The sequence below is a fragment of the Pongo pygmaeus genome, chromosome X, assembly GCF_028885625.2.
Source record: "Pongo pygmaeus isolate AG05252 chromosome X, NHGRI_mPonPyg2-v2.0_pri, whole genome shotgun sequence".
NCBI classification, from domain to species: Eukaryota; Metazoa; Chordata; class Mammalia; order Primates; family Hominidae; genus Pongo; species Pongo pygmaeus.
In genome coordinates, this window is record NC_072396.2 from 38,967,925 (window position 1) to 38,983,865 (window position 15,941).

Below are 15,941 nucleotides of genomic sequence, written 5' to 3' on the forward strand. Positions count from 1 at the left end.
GAGAGTGTTCTGGACAAAGGGAATGGTATATCAGAGTCCTGTGATGGGAAACCTTTTGGAGTACAGGCAGCCCCTCCTTTGCGAGATCCCAATGTGCACAAATTTCAATTACCACAGTTTAGTTAATAACACTAGGCCACTATGAACACAGTTCAAATTTCAGTCAACATGGCATATTAATTATGAGTAATTCATAAAGCAAAACTTCATTGCTAACTCTTCAGTCTACAAATCACCATGTAAATAACACATACACAGCACATCATGGTCAGTGACCAATTACATCACTTCTTTCAAAGTCTGTTGGTGATTGGTCACTGTGCATCTGTCATTCAGTTTGCATACAGACAGCAAAGAGTATATAGCTGTGCTGCCTCCTTTTCTCCCAGTGATAAACCCATGGGCATTTTACAAAAATGGATAATGACAGTGCAGTACATGAAAGTGCAGCAGAGAAATAAAAAGTGACTTTGGGAGGCTGAGGCGGGCGGATCACCTGAGGTCAGGAGTTCAAGACCAGCCTGGTCAACAAGGTGAAACCCCGTTTCTACTAAAAAATACAAAAATTAGCCGGGCGTGGTGGCAGACGCCTGTAATCCCAGCTACTCGGGAGGCTTAGGCAGGAGAATCGCTTGAACCTGGGAGACAGATGTTGCAGTGAGCTGAGATTGCACCACTGCACTCCAGCCTGGGCGACAGAGCGAGACTCCGTTAAAAAAAAAAAAGTGATAGCAGTGGAAGTTAAATTTGGATTGAATGTCAATCGAGTTATGGAAGAAACAGCTGACTATGTGATTGTTACCCTGCTGCTGTTTGAGAGGCTGTAGATATACAGCCAGAGGAACTTAATGAAGACAAAGTTATTGACATAACTGCAGAAAGTGGTTGTGACAAAAAGGATGAAGATGTCTCAGGGGAAGTAACAACAGCAAAACACTTCACATTAAAGGAACTCTCAGAGATATTACACAGCATTCAAAGTGCAAAGGAAAATGTTGAAAGTTTATTCAAACTTAGAAAGAATTATGACAGTTTACCAAAACATAGAAAAGATGCTTGCTCTATATCATAAGTTCTATGATGAGAAAGCAAGCACTGTTCAAATTACTCTTAATAGAGTTTTTACAAGGAAATAAAGCACTATAATTCTCAATGCTTCTAATGTTTTAAATTACATTGTACTAAAAAATACATCAGTTTTACTATTTTTCACTTCCCTACACATTTATAACTGACAATAAAAGTTTTTAATGTTCTGATAATTTTTTAAAAGTCACAGAACAATTACAATTTTCCCACTAAATATTAAGGTTACTTTACATGGCTTCAGATTTAATGGCTATTCACAGTCCCACACACTACCATGCAAATTAAAAACTGCCTGTGTTTAAAAAAAAAACAACTTTGGAGGACATTATGCTAAGTGAAATAAGCCATGAAGGACAAATACTATATGATTTCACTTATATAAGAATCAAAAATAGCCAAACTCATAGATTCTAATTTAAAACATCAGACAATACTGGTTGTCAGAAGTTGGGAGTGGGGGAAATGGGGAGTTTTTCTATGGATCTAAACTTTCGATTATTCTAGATGAATAAATTCTAGAGGTCTGCTGTGCAACATAGTGCCTATAGTTAACAATATGGTGTTGTGCAGTTCAAAATTTGTTAGGAGACTAGATCTCATGTTAAGTGTCCTTACTGCAAAACCAAGCAGCAAACAAAAACACAAAGGGGCACAAGGAAACTCTGGGGTGGGGGAAGGTTATCTGCTAACATTTATTGGAGATGTGATTCAAGGGCAGCAAGAGTGAGGGCAGCATTATCAGCTGCTGCCACGGAAAGTCTAGAGTCAGAAAGAGAGATTTTTCCAATCACTTGTAATCCAAGGGACAAATATTGAAATAAAGTTTCTGTTCTATATACATTTGAAAATCAAAGGCCTTGACAAAAAGGAAAGGTTCAAGCAGGATGTTTGTGTGTTCTTTCTACCTTTATATTCAAATCTTCCGTCAGTGGAGAAATAGAAACAGCAGCATCTCACAATGCAAACCCACAGCAGAACATTAACCCTAACCTTAACTACAAGCTTAATTTCACCTCCAACTTAGAAGCTTCTAAGTATGTAGGACAAAAGCTGAGGAAGCCCCAGAAACTTGTTACTTTCTCCAGTCTGTCTTCTATTGGGGATAATAAGAACTGGAAGTTGGAGCTTTTGGAGTAGTAAAAGGTAAGGTATTGTTGGTCCTCCTCTTTCCTGTTTCCTTTTATGGAAATTGGGGAGAAAAAATTTAGTCCTTTGCAAAATTTTCATTTCCACTTCTATTTCTCTGAGATTCAACAGGAACAACACAATTCTAAGATCTATGACATTCTTTTAAATAAAGCCTGTAGTCTTGTGAGCATTGAGAAGTAAGAGGATACAACAAAATCCCGCAGAGGCTGAGAATAGAGGACCATATTGAATCCTTTAAGTATAGCAGTTTGGAGACTCAGCTTTTGTGGGCTCCAAAATAACCAGTAGTCTGAGCTTGAACTCAAGACAAAAAATTGAAGGCCTCAAAATTAGTTCATGAGTGGTTTTTCCTGTGGTTGGTGGATGTGAGTTCAACAGCTATAGTTCAAATTCCTTGAAACAGAGGGAGTGGGGTTTTCCAGCAAAGTATTCTTCCCCTTTTAAAATAATATTAGAGGAAGTCTTAAGCCAAGGAATATTAATGTGTTATTGTAAGACATGGAGTCAAGAAGGTTTATCTTCTGTAATTTTATGTTGCTTGGATCTTATTCCAGAAGAAAAATATTTTCAAATCTGCCCTAACTGTGAATTGAGAAAGATTAAGCTGCTGTGCCTTCATTTCAGGCCACATATGCAAATCTGTTTTACAATCCCCAGAAGAAGATTTCAGTTGACCCTGAAAAATGCATGACTATTAGTCAGTGTTTACTCTTTAACATTATCAGTACTTGGTATTCCAAGTGTTGCTTAATATTATCACTAATTAATATTATCAGAAGAAAACACATAACCAAAATTTGTATGTAAATACAAATTTTCTGCCTAAATGCCTTGCTTCCAAAGTTATCAAATTGCTGACTATGATGGAGATCTTAGGCACAGTTGTGTAAGCATTTTACTAGGGTTTCAGTAGAAGGAAGAAAATGAAGGGCTGTCTAGAAACTTCTTTAGCCAGCAAAATGTCTTTGTATATCTACAAACTTATTTTTAAAATATTTGGTTCTTTGCCGGGCGTGGTGGCTTATGTGCTGTAATCCCAGCACATTGGGAGGCTGAGGTGGGTGGATCACCTGAGGTCAGGAGTTCAAGACCAGCCTGGCCAACATGGTGAAACCCTGTCTCTACTAAAAATACAACAATTAACTGGGCATGGTGGCACATGCCTGTAGTCCCAGCTACTCGGGAGGCTGAGGCAGGAAAATGTCCTGAACCTGGGAAGCAGAGGTTGCAGTGAGCCAAGATCACACCACTGCACTCCAGCCTGGGCGAGAGAGCGAAACTCCATCTCAAAAAATAAATAAATAAATAAATATAATAAAATATTTGGTTCTTCTTAGTCTAAACTTTTTAAATTTTTATTTTCATTTATGTTTTGTTATATACATAATCTATTAGTATAGCAGCACATATAAACAAATAAAACATACATTATGAATCCATGTTTAAAAGTTTTTACTGTTAGAGGTACGTAATAAAAAGCTGAGGACCACTGCTTTAAAGAAATTTCCATTTGGAGAGCCCATGACTCACATATTTTTAAAAGTCAAAGACAATAATACATCTTTGAAATAGGAATGTTAACTAAAATTTCGTTTCTACATATAAGCTAAAAACAGTAATTTCTATTTGTAGTTGAATATATCATTAATGTCTTAGATTAAATCAGTCAATTGGCTGGGTGCAGTGGCTCACACCTGTAATCCCAGCACTTTGAGAGGTTGAGGTGGGCAGATCACTTGTGTTCAGGAGTTCGAGATCAGCATGGCCAACACGATGAAACCCCGTCTCTACTAAAAATACAAAAATTAGCCGGGCGTGGTGGCAGGTGCCTGTAATCCCAGCTACTCAGGAGGCTGAGGCACAAGAATTGCTTCAACCCAGGAGGTGGAGGCTGCAATGAGCCGAGATCGCGTCACTGTACTCCAGTCTGGGTGACAGAGCAAGACTCCATCTCAAAAAAAAAAAAAAAAAAAAAAAAAAAAAATCAGTCAATCAACCAATTAGCCAACCAACCGACAAACTCTCAATCCTTATGGAAATTCTCTTCCCTACTAACTAGACCTCTGAAGGGCTCAGTCTCACAAAATGTCTACCGAAAAATATCTATTCACCCACTGAACATTAAATGAACCAATCAACTGTGCAAGAAACATATGTAGTGCAATATTCACTTGTCTAAATTACTGACATCATGCAGTGGAAACAACAAATTGAGTGAATTTGTGCTTTTCCCACCTATAAGCTTATCACCATTGCAAAAAGGCCTCCATAAATCCCAACAGATGATTAACTCTTCATCCCGAGTAGCACAGGCTCTCTTGTTAGGTTAGAATTAAAGCATGATCATTTTGTGACAGTTATTTTACTTCTAGTAAAATTAATGTTTAGTACACGTGGTGAACCACAATTTGCCTTTGGCTATTTATAATTTCGAATGGTAGAAAATACCAATTATTGTTAAACACAGATAACACTGGGAATGATGAGAGAAAAATGATGTCCATTTTATAGAATGATTACCACAAATAACAGTTATTGTTGTCACAATATAACAAAATGTTAAAATCGATCTTTTTTGGTTTTGGTTTCTGCCCAGGCCCAGTAGGTACTGATTCTTCCCTCATTCTAAAGTGAGATGCTAGACCACTAAAAATGGAATTGCAAAGGAAATAGACAAAATTTAGTTTGGAATCCCTTGGTTACCACCTTCAGCTTATAAAATGTGTTGCAGAAACTAAGAGAAGGGTTGGAAATTAGAAGATAATTTATAGAGAGTGTTTCTATTGTGTATCATGTGCCCCCTCCCCCATGATGGGGATACTCTTCCTTCACTTCAAGCCCAAGAAAATGGCTCCACTAGGGCCCACAGTAAACTGATGTCAGGACGATACCTGAGATATTTAAAGTAAGAAAGACAGGCTAGTTAGCTGTTCTGATAGCAGAACAAGATGGAGTCTATACCAGGATGGACCTGACACTTGTTAGAGCAAAGAACATGGAGACCTTCTCATGAACCAATAGGGAATGAGAAAAAAAGACCTAGCGTGGTATTGTTTCAGATCATGACCAAGAGACCTCCTGGAGGGGTGGGGGAAATCTCAGCAAAATAGAGGCTGGATATGTTCCCTTGGATGCCAGAGGAAATGTAATTGTCTGCATCAAAGACTGCTATGAGAAATTCCTAATGATAAGGGGGGGTTCTCCAAAGGACCTCCAAAAACACACCATAAGAGAGTCAGGTGTTGGAGACACCTGCACCAATGCTAGATTGCTAGAGCAGAACCAGGCTTTTGCTGGCTCTTAACTCCTCACCTTCCCTTGGCTTCACTTAGAGGAACTGAAAGTAAGGAAACAGAGGAAATAGCACATTGGCCCCTCTTTCCCCATAGAGGAGGCCAGCTTTAATCAGGCATAAGCTGGAAGGGAAAAGGTGTTAACCTGCAGCAAATTTCTTAAGGTTTTTTTTAAATCACTATTATTATTATTATATTTTTGTTACATGTTATTTTACTGAGACTCTTTGAGGTAGTAAAATAAGCAGAGAGCTTTTTGTATTTTTCTGAGTTAGTAGAAAAGCTACAGCGTCCATTGTATTTTCATCCAGGGATAAAAAGAACAAGCTCCAAGAACAGATTTGAAGGGCAGTAGGGGGAAAATACGAAATTATTTTCTACTGTGCATTACAAATGCTGCTTGTACAGCCTAATGATTTTAATAATAATAGCTAAAAGTTATCAAATACTTATTATATTCCAGACAATGTCTGCTTTACATGTATTAAATAATTTTATCGTCACAACAACTCTATAAGATTATTATAGTAATTTTCTAGGTGAGAAATTTAGAAGCAGAGAGTGGGTAAGTAAATTGCCCTAGGTTGTGTGACTAGTAAGTGACAAAGCCACTCATGTGGCTATTTCAAGCAAATAAGAATTCAATCTCTTTTCACAAGTTCTTTTTTTTTTTCTGTCAAACATCCAAAATAGTGGACATATAAAATATAAACCAAGGCCATATCAAATTTCAACGCATTAACACTTTGCAGAGACACATGAGGTTATATGTGATTTGCTGTGCTTTATCAAGAATAAGAAGATAAAGCATTTGCTATGCTTTATCAAGAGGCCGAGGCAGGCGGATCACTTGAGCTCAGGAGTTCGAGACCAGCCTGGTCACCATGGAGAAACCCCGTCTCTAGTAAAAATACAAAAATTAGCCAGGCTTGGTGGCATGTGCTTGTAGTTTCAGCTACTTGGGTGGCTGAGGCAGGAGAATCGCTTGAACCTGGGAGGCAGAGGCTGCAGTGAACTGAGATTGTGCCACACTCCAGCCTGGGCCACAGAGTGAGAACCTGTCTCAAAAAAAAAAAAAAAAGAATGCTTTATCAACAATAAAACAATGAATCACCATAGTACATGGGTCTTTTCTGAAATACATATTTCTCCCTTTTAAATCTCTTTTTATAGGTGTGGACAACCACTACAAAATAAAGTGCAGCTGAAGGGCCGTGACCTTCTCACTCTAAAAAACTTTACCGGAGAAGAAATTAAATATATGCTATGGCTATCAGCAGATCTGAAATTTAGGATAAAACAGAAAGGAGAGGTATGTAACATTTTCTTTTTACGTTCCATTACTACCAGTCCGCCTTTTTAAAGGCAGCCTTCTCAAAGGAAGAGGGAAAAAAATACATTAAAATTCTTAAACAGTAGCTAAGTAATGAAACCTCACAGTCAAGGTAATTGATTATCATGGAGCATACAGGCATACAAAAAAGCATAAAAATCAGTTATTGAATGACAAGTCATTGCACTTTTTTCACGTGGAATGCTGAAATTCATTATTAACTGGATCGAACCTAAGAAATCATTTGTCTGAAAAGCATTTATTTATTTATTTATTTATCTATTTATTTATTTATTGAGATGGAGTCTTTCTCTGTTGCCCAGGCTGGAGTGCATTGACGTGATCTTGGCTCACTGCAACTTCTGCCTCCTGGGTTCAAGCAATTCTCCTGCCTCAGCCTCCCAAGTAGCTGGGATTACAGATGCATACCACCACACCTGGCTAATTTTTGTATTTTTAGTAGAGATGGAGTTTCACCATGTTGGCCAGGCTGGTCTCAAACTCTTGACCTCAAGTGATCTGCCCACCTTGGCATCCCAAAGTGCTGGGATCACAGGCGTGAGCCACTGTGCCTGGCCAAGACTTTATTTTTATACCCCTTTTCTTTTCTCTGTGTATTTTCTATCAAGTCAAAAATGAAGGCCGGGCGCAGAGGCTCATGCCTATAATCCCAGCACTTCGGGAGGCCGAGGCAGGCAAATCACCTGAGGTCGGGAGTTTGAGACCAGCCTGACCAACATGAAGAAATCTCGTCTCTACTAAAAATAAAAAATTAGCCGGGCGTGGTGGCACATGCCTGCAATTCCAGCTACTAGGGAGGCTGAGGCAGGAGAATTGCTTGAACCCAGGAGGCGGAGGTTGCAGTGAGCCAAGATCGCGCCATTGCACTCCAGCCTGGGCAATAAGAGTGAAACTCCACCTAAAAAAAAAGAAGATGATCCTTCTTTTCCCAGTGACAAATTTTAATTTTGGATGCATATCAGATATAGAATCATTAGGATAATGTCAAAAAATTCACAATGATGTGACAGCGTTTTAAAAAGCATTTAGATTAGCAAAGAAACAATTAATGTTATCCAGGTAGGAGAAGAGATGGGATATGGTTCTTAGCTATAAGCATAATTCTGCATTTTGAGCAATTTATCTTTGAAAGGCAATTAATACAGTAGCTTCATTTAGACTGCTTAATTGTGAAAGCATTTTCGTATTCCAAGCTTGTTCAGCCTTTTTAAAGAGTTGGTTTCAGGTTGAGAAAGTTTGACACGGCTTTGATTTTATCTAGTTGGCTGGCTCTCCAAGCTCCTAAGAAAAACTGAGGACAGGAGTGACCGCAACTGCTGTGGGTTGATGTTCCTATAAAACACCTGAAATAAGAGAAAAGGTCTCCCCAGGCCCAGGCCTATGTTCTTGACACTTTGTGGATGAGGGAGGTTAGCTGGCAGGAATCTATTTGTTCCAGAACTCCTTCTATCGGGAAGCCCATCTACAGAAGAGGAAGGAGGAAGCACCACACCCCACTTTCAGACTCTCCAGATTGTTTTCAAATGACTTCCAGAAGCAAAGTCTTTGTATTCCCATGAGGATGAATGATGAATGTGTAGCTAAAACACTAGGGCTTCATCATTGATCTAAGTGGAAGTTGTAATGCCCCATGTTGTAACAGAGTAGCATTTTCCTAGCTGAGAAAACACCTCCAAACCAAACACCTTCGAGGTCATTGAAAACTGAATGGGGATTTCAATAGCGTTAAGTAAGAATGTGGTTCCAGTATGAAATATTAATATATTTTCGAAAAAATTCACGTTGAACCCAGAACAATTAATACTGCTTTCTAATTACATGTCAATAAGCTGTGGGAGTTACTGTTCTCTTCCCCCATTTGTATAGTACATAAAAAAAATTTAAATTCACTTTTTTTTTTGAGATGGAATATTGCTCTGTCGCCCAGGCTGGAGTGCAGTGGCAAGATCTTGGCTCGTTGCAACCTCCATCTCCCAGGTTCAAGCAATTCTCCTGCCTCAGCCTCTCTAGTAGCTGGGATTATAGGCACCCACCACCACTCCTGGCTAATTTTTTTTTTTTTTTTTGGTATTTTGAGTAGAGATAGGGTTTTGCCATGTTGGCCAGGCTGGTCTCGAACTCCTGACCTCAGGTGATCCACCTGCCTCGGCCTCCCAAAGTGCTGGGATTACAGGCATGAGCCACCACACCTGACCTAAATTCACTTTTTAAACAATATTTTAAAAACTTATTTGGGGGTAGTTATTATTTTCTAATAAAGAATATGTTTTAAAACATAATTTATATATAAGATATATTTTAATTCTATTCTTGTCCTTGATTTATAGTATTTGCCTTTATTGCAAGGGAAGTCCTTAGGCATGATTTTTGAGAAAAGAAGTACTCGAACAAGATTGTCTACAGAAACAGGTAAGTCCACTGCCAAATTCACACTTGTGTTGAAGAGAGGGATCAAAGGTGAAGACTTTGGAGGGGTAACCCCGTGCGGGGATTTGTCTGCCTCTAGCAACCACAAAGAAAAAATCATTTTTACTGGGAGCAGCAGTGCAAGCCTGTGAATGAGATTTCCAGTTCTCATAAAAGCTGCAAGCAGAAAAATTAGCTTCATTTATAAGAATTCCATAAGGAACTGAGTAGAAGTTCCATATAACTCTTCATGTTCAGAAAAGAAATGTAGGTGGGCACACATTTTCAGGCCTCGAACTCACGTGGGTAAGAAATGTGTCTATTTTTCTAGCATGTAAAGAACATTTCCTTGTGTGTCTCAATTCTGCTAGATGGTGGAAATTTAATCTTTGCAATGTTAGGCAATCCTCAGTTGTTTTATGGTTTATTTTGTCCATTTTGGGTCTCCTCTCCATTTCCCCACAGTCATGGTTAAATCATGGAGAGTATCTGAATGTCAAGACATGTAGGGGTATGGGGATCTGGTCCTTGGTCATTAGAACATCATCATCAAATATCCATGCTAGGTTCTGTTGGGACTTCTATATTCCCATTGGATCTTGGCTGTCTCCCACTTACTGCAAGGTTTGCTTCACTCTCATTGAACGACCTCATATTGAGACAACCAAGTATAAAGGGGTCACTGGAGAACCTCCAACCGGCCTGAACATTGGGAGGAGTGCACACGGGGGTGAAGCCTCAGGAAGTTCACACCATTTGCGCGGGGAAGAGCTGGCCTCTCCTGTTCCGAGGTGGAAACTGGGATTCAATCTGAGAGGCGGGAAGACAACTAGCAGGACTCTTGCTCTGCTGAGAGTCCCTGTTTTCCTTTTTTTTTTCCTTTTCACCCGATAAACCCTGCTCTTCTCACCCTTCAAAGTGTCTGTGAGCCTAATATTTCATGGTTTTGTGACAAGGACTCCATTACAACAATATATCTCTTGGTTTCATTCTCTCAACCTCTTAGCAGCTCTCCAAGACACATTAGGCACAGAGGTACTACAAGGCTGCCTCTACTCTATTATTCCTTCCTCATGCTGGGTGCCAGGGAGCTCTATAACATTTACTGCCTTCTAGAGGTCTGTCTTAAAAGCAAGACAGGTTGTCTTCAGTTCTGGGATTCTCCAAACTTATGGAGCTTTCCAGCATGCTCCCCATCCTTCAGAAGTTGACCCGGGGAACACATAGCAGAGTACAGTGTCAAAGGTCCATCAATTTTTATTTCTGTTGCTTCTCCTCTCTTGCTTCTCTTCTTCCCCTTTCAGTTCCCAGTATTGGAGGCCAGGAAATAAAGCAGGAGGAAAAACTGGCTCTGACTATCCATGGACTCTTCCAAATTGTGCCTAGAATTCTAGGCTGTTAAGGATATTTTTTTTCCTCAAGCTATTATCTCTGCAGTTTCAAAATGGACACTTTGAAACTCGTAAGCCACAAATTGCCTCTTTTCTTTCTCTCTACATTTCTTTTCTACCAGACCTCACTTGAATCAATAATATGACTGCCCAAATGAGCAATCAGACAGGGTCAAGGAGGAAGTACCACAAACAAAAACATATTGGTTGATATTTCAAATAGATTATTCTACCTTACGAGTATCAGAGCTTTCTAGGGCTTAGAAGCAACCAACTATTACATGTGATTTTTACCTTGCGATGATCAATAATGAAGCTTACCAAATAGATATCAAAAAGAAAGTTCAGGGGGATTAAGCGACTTGCCAAATTCACTCAATTAATACAAATAGCACCAAGATTCAGATCTGAAGCCCACTATTCTTACTAATGCACACTCCTTCCCCCTAAAGAGAAGGAAGGAGGAAGAGGGAAATATATAAGGTGTTAGTCTTTAAAGCCCTAGGAAGAAAACAGATAAGAACGTTTTACTCTTTAAAGCTGGCTTCTATAAGAGATCATGTTGATATCTGACAGATGGTAGGGAAAAAATGAATAAACCAGTCAGCAATTCTCAAATTCTGCTCCCTTTCAGCGCTAGTATTCCATGAGTTCGGTAGAATTTTATTTTATTTCATTTTATCTTGTATATATATATTTTTGTTTTTACTGTTAGTACTTAAGAGAATTGGTCTTTTTTGAAGTCACCAAAATAATTAATTAATACATAGAAATTTCTCAAATTTAAGTGTTTTTAAAAGGTATTTTGCTGAGTTCATGGCATTTCTATGACTTTTCCCTGTTCAAATGTTATGTTTGAAACCAGAATATTTCTGAATAAATGATTGGTTTCACCATTTATAATAATGTGGTAGTTAATCTATTAATAAAAATGAGAGTGACAATTTAATACGTTTTTGGAGGCAGACCCTGTGCCAGGTGTTCTACATTAATTATGTGTGTTATCTCACTTAATCCTCATGACAACTCTGTGAGAGCAAGACCATTCAGGAAAACAGGCTGAAATGGGGCCAGCAAATGGCTCAAAGGCACGTACCTAATAAATGGCAGACCCAGGATTGGAAGCTATTACTAAATATATATTTTTAAATACCTAATTTAATAAACTAAATCTATTGATTTAATTTAATTATATGGCATGTAATAGTCATGTTTTATTCTAGTAAAATTGTTTCTACCGGTGGCATTAAGCATTTTGTTAAATGATGGTTTTCTATAAAGAAATTCTTAGAAACCTGCCCCAAATTGGAAATAATAACAACAAATAAGTGAAGCAAGGAGCATATGACTGTTAAAACTTATAGTTCATGGAGCATTTGTCATTATCCTCAATAATTGCATATGACATCCTCCCAAACTCAACAGTAGAATCACTCAAAGCGAGTAGCTGCCTTAATTGTTTACAGAAACAGTAAACCCCAATCAAAATCATGACAGAACATTCCTATTGTGAGTATGCGCATCTTAACAGTTGTCCTTTGGTACAATTTTTCAACAAGTACCACCTGTTACTTTGGTGCTTAGAATTAAAACAGGTGTAATTATAACTGTTACTGCCCCAAATCTGTGCCAGCCCCTGAGATGATCCTCACAGGACAGTCCTTGGCAATTCTGTTCCAAGTCTGAGTTTCAGAGCTACATTCACATTCCTACTTATCTCAGGAGACAGAATCAAATTCTCCACCCAACTCTTACCATAGTAATTGTTTATGTGACATATTTATTAAAGTGTAACACACAGACAGAAAAGTGCACATATCATTAAGCGTATAGATCGATGAATTCTTACAGTGAACAAACCATTGTAACTAACACCCAGATAGAGAAACAGAATGGTAGTAGCACCCAGAAGCTTCCCACTACCCTTCATTTCCTTCCAGTCACTACTCCTCATCCACCCAAGGGTAACTATTATCCTGGCTTCTAACATCACAGATTCATTTTGCCTATTTTTGAACTTTATATAAATGGGATCATTCAGCATGTGCTCTTTTGTGTCTGACTTCGTTCGCTCAACGTTATGAGATATATCGATGCAGCTGTGTGTAGTTGTAGATCATTCATGCCTCATCCACTCTTTGTGTGTGCCTGCCTGGCAAACCAGACAATTCTCCTATGAGTCTACCAATGATTATATTCTTTTATAGCAAATGAATTGAGCTGATAGACAGATACATTTATTAATCTCAGTAAATGCAGTAGCTGATAAAAGATGCAAAAGACATTCTAAGAGATGGTTCTTTTCATTATTTAACATTGGTATTTCACTTTCAAGGTGAAATAGAAACTGGTATTTTAACAGCTGTTTCAAAATCATCGTCTGTACAAAGACGCCAATGTAAAAATTGTGATACTATTGTGCAATTATAAAAGCCAAGCACAGAGAGGTTAATAACTGCCTTAGTTCTACCAGCAAGGGTCCTTGGATCCCTTATATTTCCAAGGAATGAATTCTATTTATACTCTTTTTTCCAAAGCAGGCAGGGATCTATGGGGAAGTGAAAGAGCAAAATAAGATTTACTTTTATTTTCCCAAACAGAAATTAAGAAATTAGCAGAAGAGGTCGGGCACGGTGGCTCATGCCTGTAATCCCAGTGCTTTGGGAGTCCGAGGCAGGGGATCATGAGGTCAGGATATCGCGACCATCCTGGCTAACACAGTGAAACCCCATCTCTACTAAAAATACAAAAAATTAGCCAGGCGTGGTGGCAGGCGCCTGTAGTCCCAGCCACTTGGGAGGCTGAGGCAGGAGAATGGCATGAACCCGGGAGGCGGAGCTTGCAGTGAGCTGAGAACGCGCCACTGCTTCCAGCCTGGGCTACAGAGCAAGACTCCATCTCAAAAAAAAAAAAAAAAAAGAAGAAATTAACAGAAGAAACGCTTTGTTCAAAAATAGCTGATGTGAAAGCATAAACAAATGAAACAGGTAAAAGCAGGCTTCTCTGGATAAAGGGTGGAGAAAGAGTGGAAGCCCATCTCTCTGTCCTCTTCTCCTTGGCAATGGCAGCTTCTAGTGGCTGCTCAAAACCTCTGATGCCCCTCATAAGCACGTATTACCATCCAGACCTGGTAAACCGGCAAATTCTTGACTTGTGCTTTTGGGCTGGGATCTGAGGCTTCTTTTTGATCTGTGACAAAAATTGCAAAGGCAATTTCTTCTCAGAGGCAGTATTTCCTTCCCATTTAATCTTTTTCATGAACTGCTGAAGTCTTTGGCTCCTGCCTGTACACACTTTCTGTTACTCTTCTTCCTACCCCTATTTCATAAGTCCAGGCACCGTATGGATCTTCTGTATAGCACAAACAGGGAAGTAGAAGGGCAGCAGATTAATCTTGAGTTGCTATAGCAAAATGACTTATCATCAAAGAAAGTGTGTGACTTGGAATAGACCTACCAGGAGGTCTGAAACTTTGTTTGAAGTCTTCATCCATAGTCCTCAACCCTCAATGGTACTCATACCTGTACTAGGCACTTAGTAGGTGCACAATAAATAATGTTTTGACGAATGTGCAGTATTTATATGTGTTTAGGTGATGTTGCCTGTTTATAAAGAAATTAAGTACTCAAGAGTGATTAGTGATTATAATCACCACTAAACTTCATTACATTGCTTCATAGATAATAGAAATTTCTGTTCTTTCTGTTAGCAAAATGAGAGGCTGTTCACAAATGAGAAGAATGGGTCCTTTCTTCAAATTCCTCCTTTATTCATTCAATGAGTATTCATTAAGCACTTACTATTTGCCAGGTTTTATTCTAGGTGCTTGGGAGTGGTACCTCAGTAGACAAAACAAATGAAAATCCATGCCTTCGTAGGGCTTACATTCTAGTGGGTATGCAGACAATAAACAACAGACATAATAAATAAGTGGATGATACAGTATGTTGGAAGATGATAAGTACTCTCAGCAAGGAGAAGAATGTGTCTGGAACTGAGGGAAAAACAAGTGCACCACTATTGGGACTTTGGCTTTTATTTTGAGTGAAATGGGGAATCATTGGATGATCTTGAACAAAGGAGGGACATGATCTACTTGCATTTTAAAAGGATCCCTCTGACTGAGAATAAACTGTGGAATAGACTATGGGGGGCCCAGGGTGAAAGCAAGGTAGAAGTAGTGAAGCCTGTCAATAGATGGCTATCAATTATAGAAGCTGGGGCTGTGGTGGCAGCAGTGGAGAGGGTAAGAGGAACAGATTCTAGGTATGTTTTGAAGAGAGAGACAACAAGATTACTGATGTATTGGGTAAGAGAGAGACATCAAGGATGACTTTAAGATTTCTGCCTGAGCAAATGTGAAGGCCGGTGATGGAACAAATGGAAAGGGGAAGGTTGGGAATTCGGTCTTAGATGTATTGAGTTTGAAGTGTCTATTAGACATATAAGCAAAGATGTTTAAAAAAGCAGTTGGACATGAGTCTGGAATTTGGGAGTGAAATCTGGCCTAGAGATATTTGAGTGTCACCAGCATATAGATGATATTTAAGGCCATGGGACTGGATACAATTATAAAGAGAGTAAGTGTAGATTGAAGGATGAGAGGAGAACCAAGGGCTGGTCCTGGGGCACACCAACATTCAGAAGTCAAGAAAAATAGAAGGAACCAACAATGGTGACTGAGAAGGAGCAACTAACAAGGTAGATGCAAAGGCAAACAGATGTGATGTCCTGGACACTGTGTGAAGAAAGCTTATCAAGTAGAAAATGAAGATCAACTTTGTTGAATACTGCTAAGTGAAGAAGGAAGAGGGCTCAGAAATGGCCACTAGATGGAGTAACGTGAAGGTCACTGATAACTTTGGTGAGAGGAGTTTTGGTGCAGCAGTGGTAGGGGACAAAGCCTTATAGGTTTGATGGAAATGAGAAGAGAGGATCTAGAAAGAGAAAGAAGAACAAAGAGCTTTGCTGCAAAGGGGAGCAAACAATTAAAGGAATACTTGTCAGGGAAATTAGGACAAAGAGAAAATCTGTATCTGTTTTTAAATAATGTGTGAAAAAATGAGAACAACCCATTCAAGATGTTGGTGACATAAGGGAGAAAGGGAGGAATTGCTAGAGCAATGTCTTTGAGTAGGCAAGGGGAGTGGCTTCTAGTGCACGAGTGGAGGCATTACATGGGGCATGGGAAATTCTTCTATGCTTAATAGAAAGGAAAGCAGAGTATATGAGTACAGATGCTGACTAGTCGGGAAATGG

At 39.1% G+C, this 15,941-nt stretch overlaps 1 protein-coding gene across 1 annotated transcript in view; it reads left to right on the plus strand.

The window, feature by feature from the left end:
• OTC (ornithine transcarbamylase) overlaps nt 1-15,941 on the plus strand; it is a 99,053-nt gene that overhangs the window by 38,905 nt on the left and 44,207 nt on the right. Inside the window, exons 3-4 of the mRNA XM_054472092.2 lie at nt 6,705-6,843; nt 9,213-9,294. Coding sequence (XP_054328067.1) covers nt 6,705-6,843; nt 9,213-9,294 — 221 coding nt within the window. The remainder of the gene's footprint in view (nt 1-6,704; nt 6,844-9,212; nt 9,295-15,941) is intronic.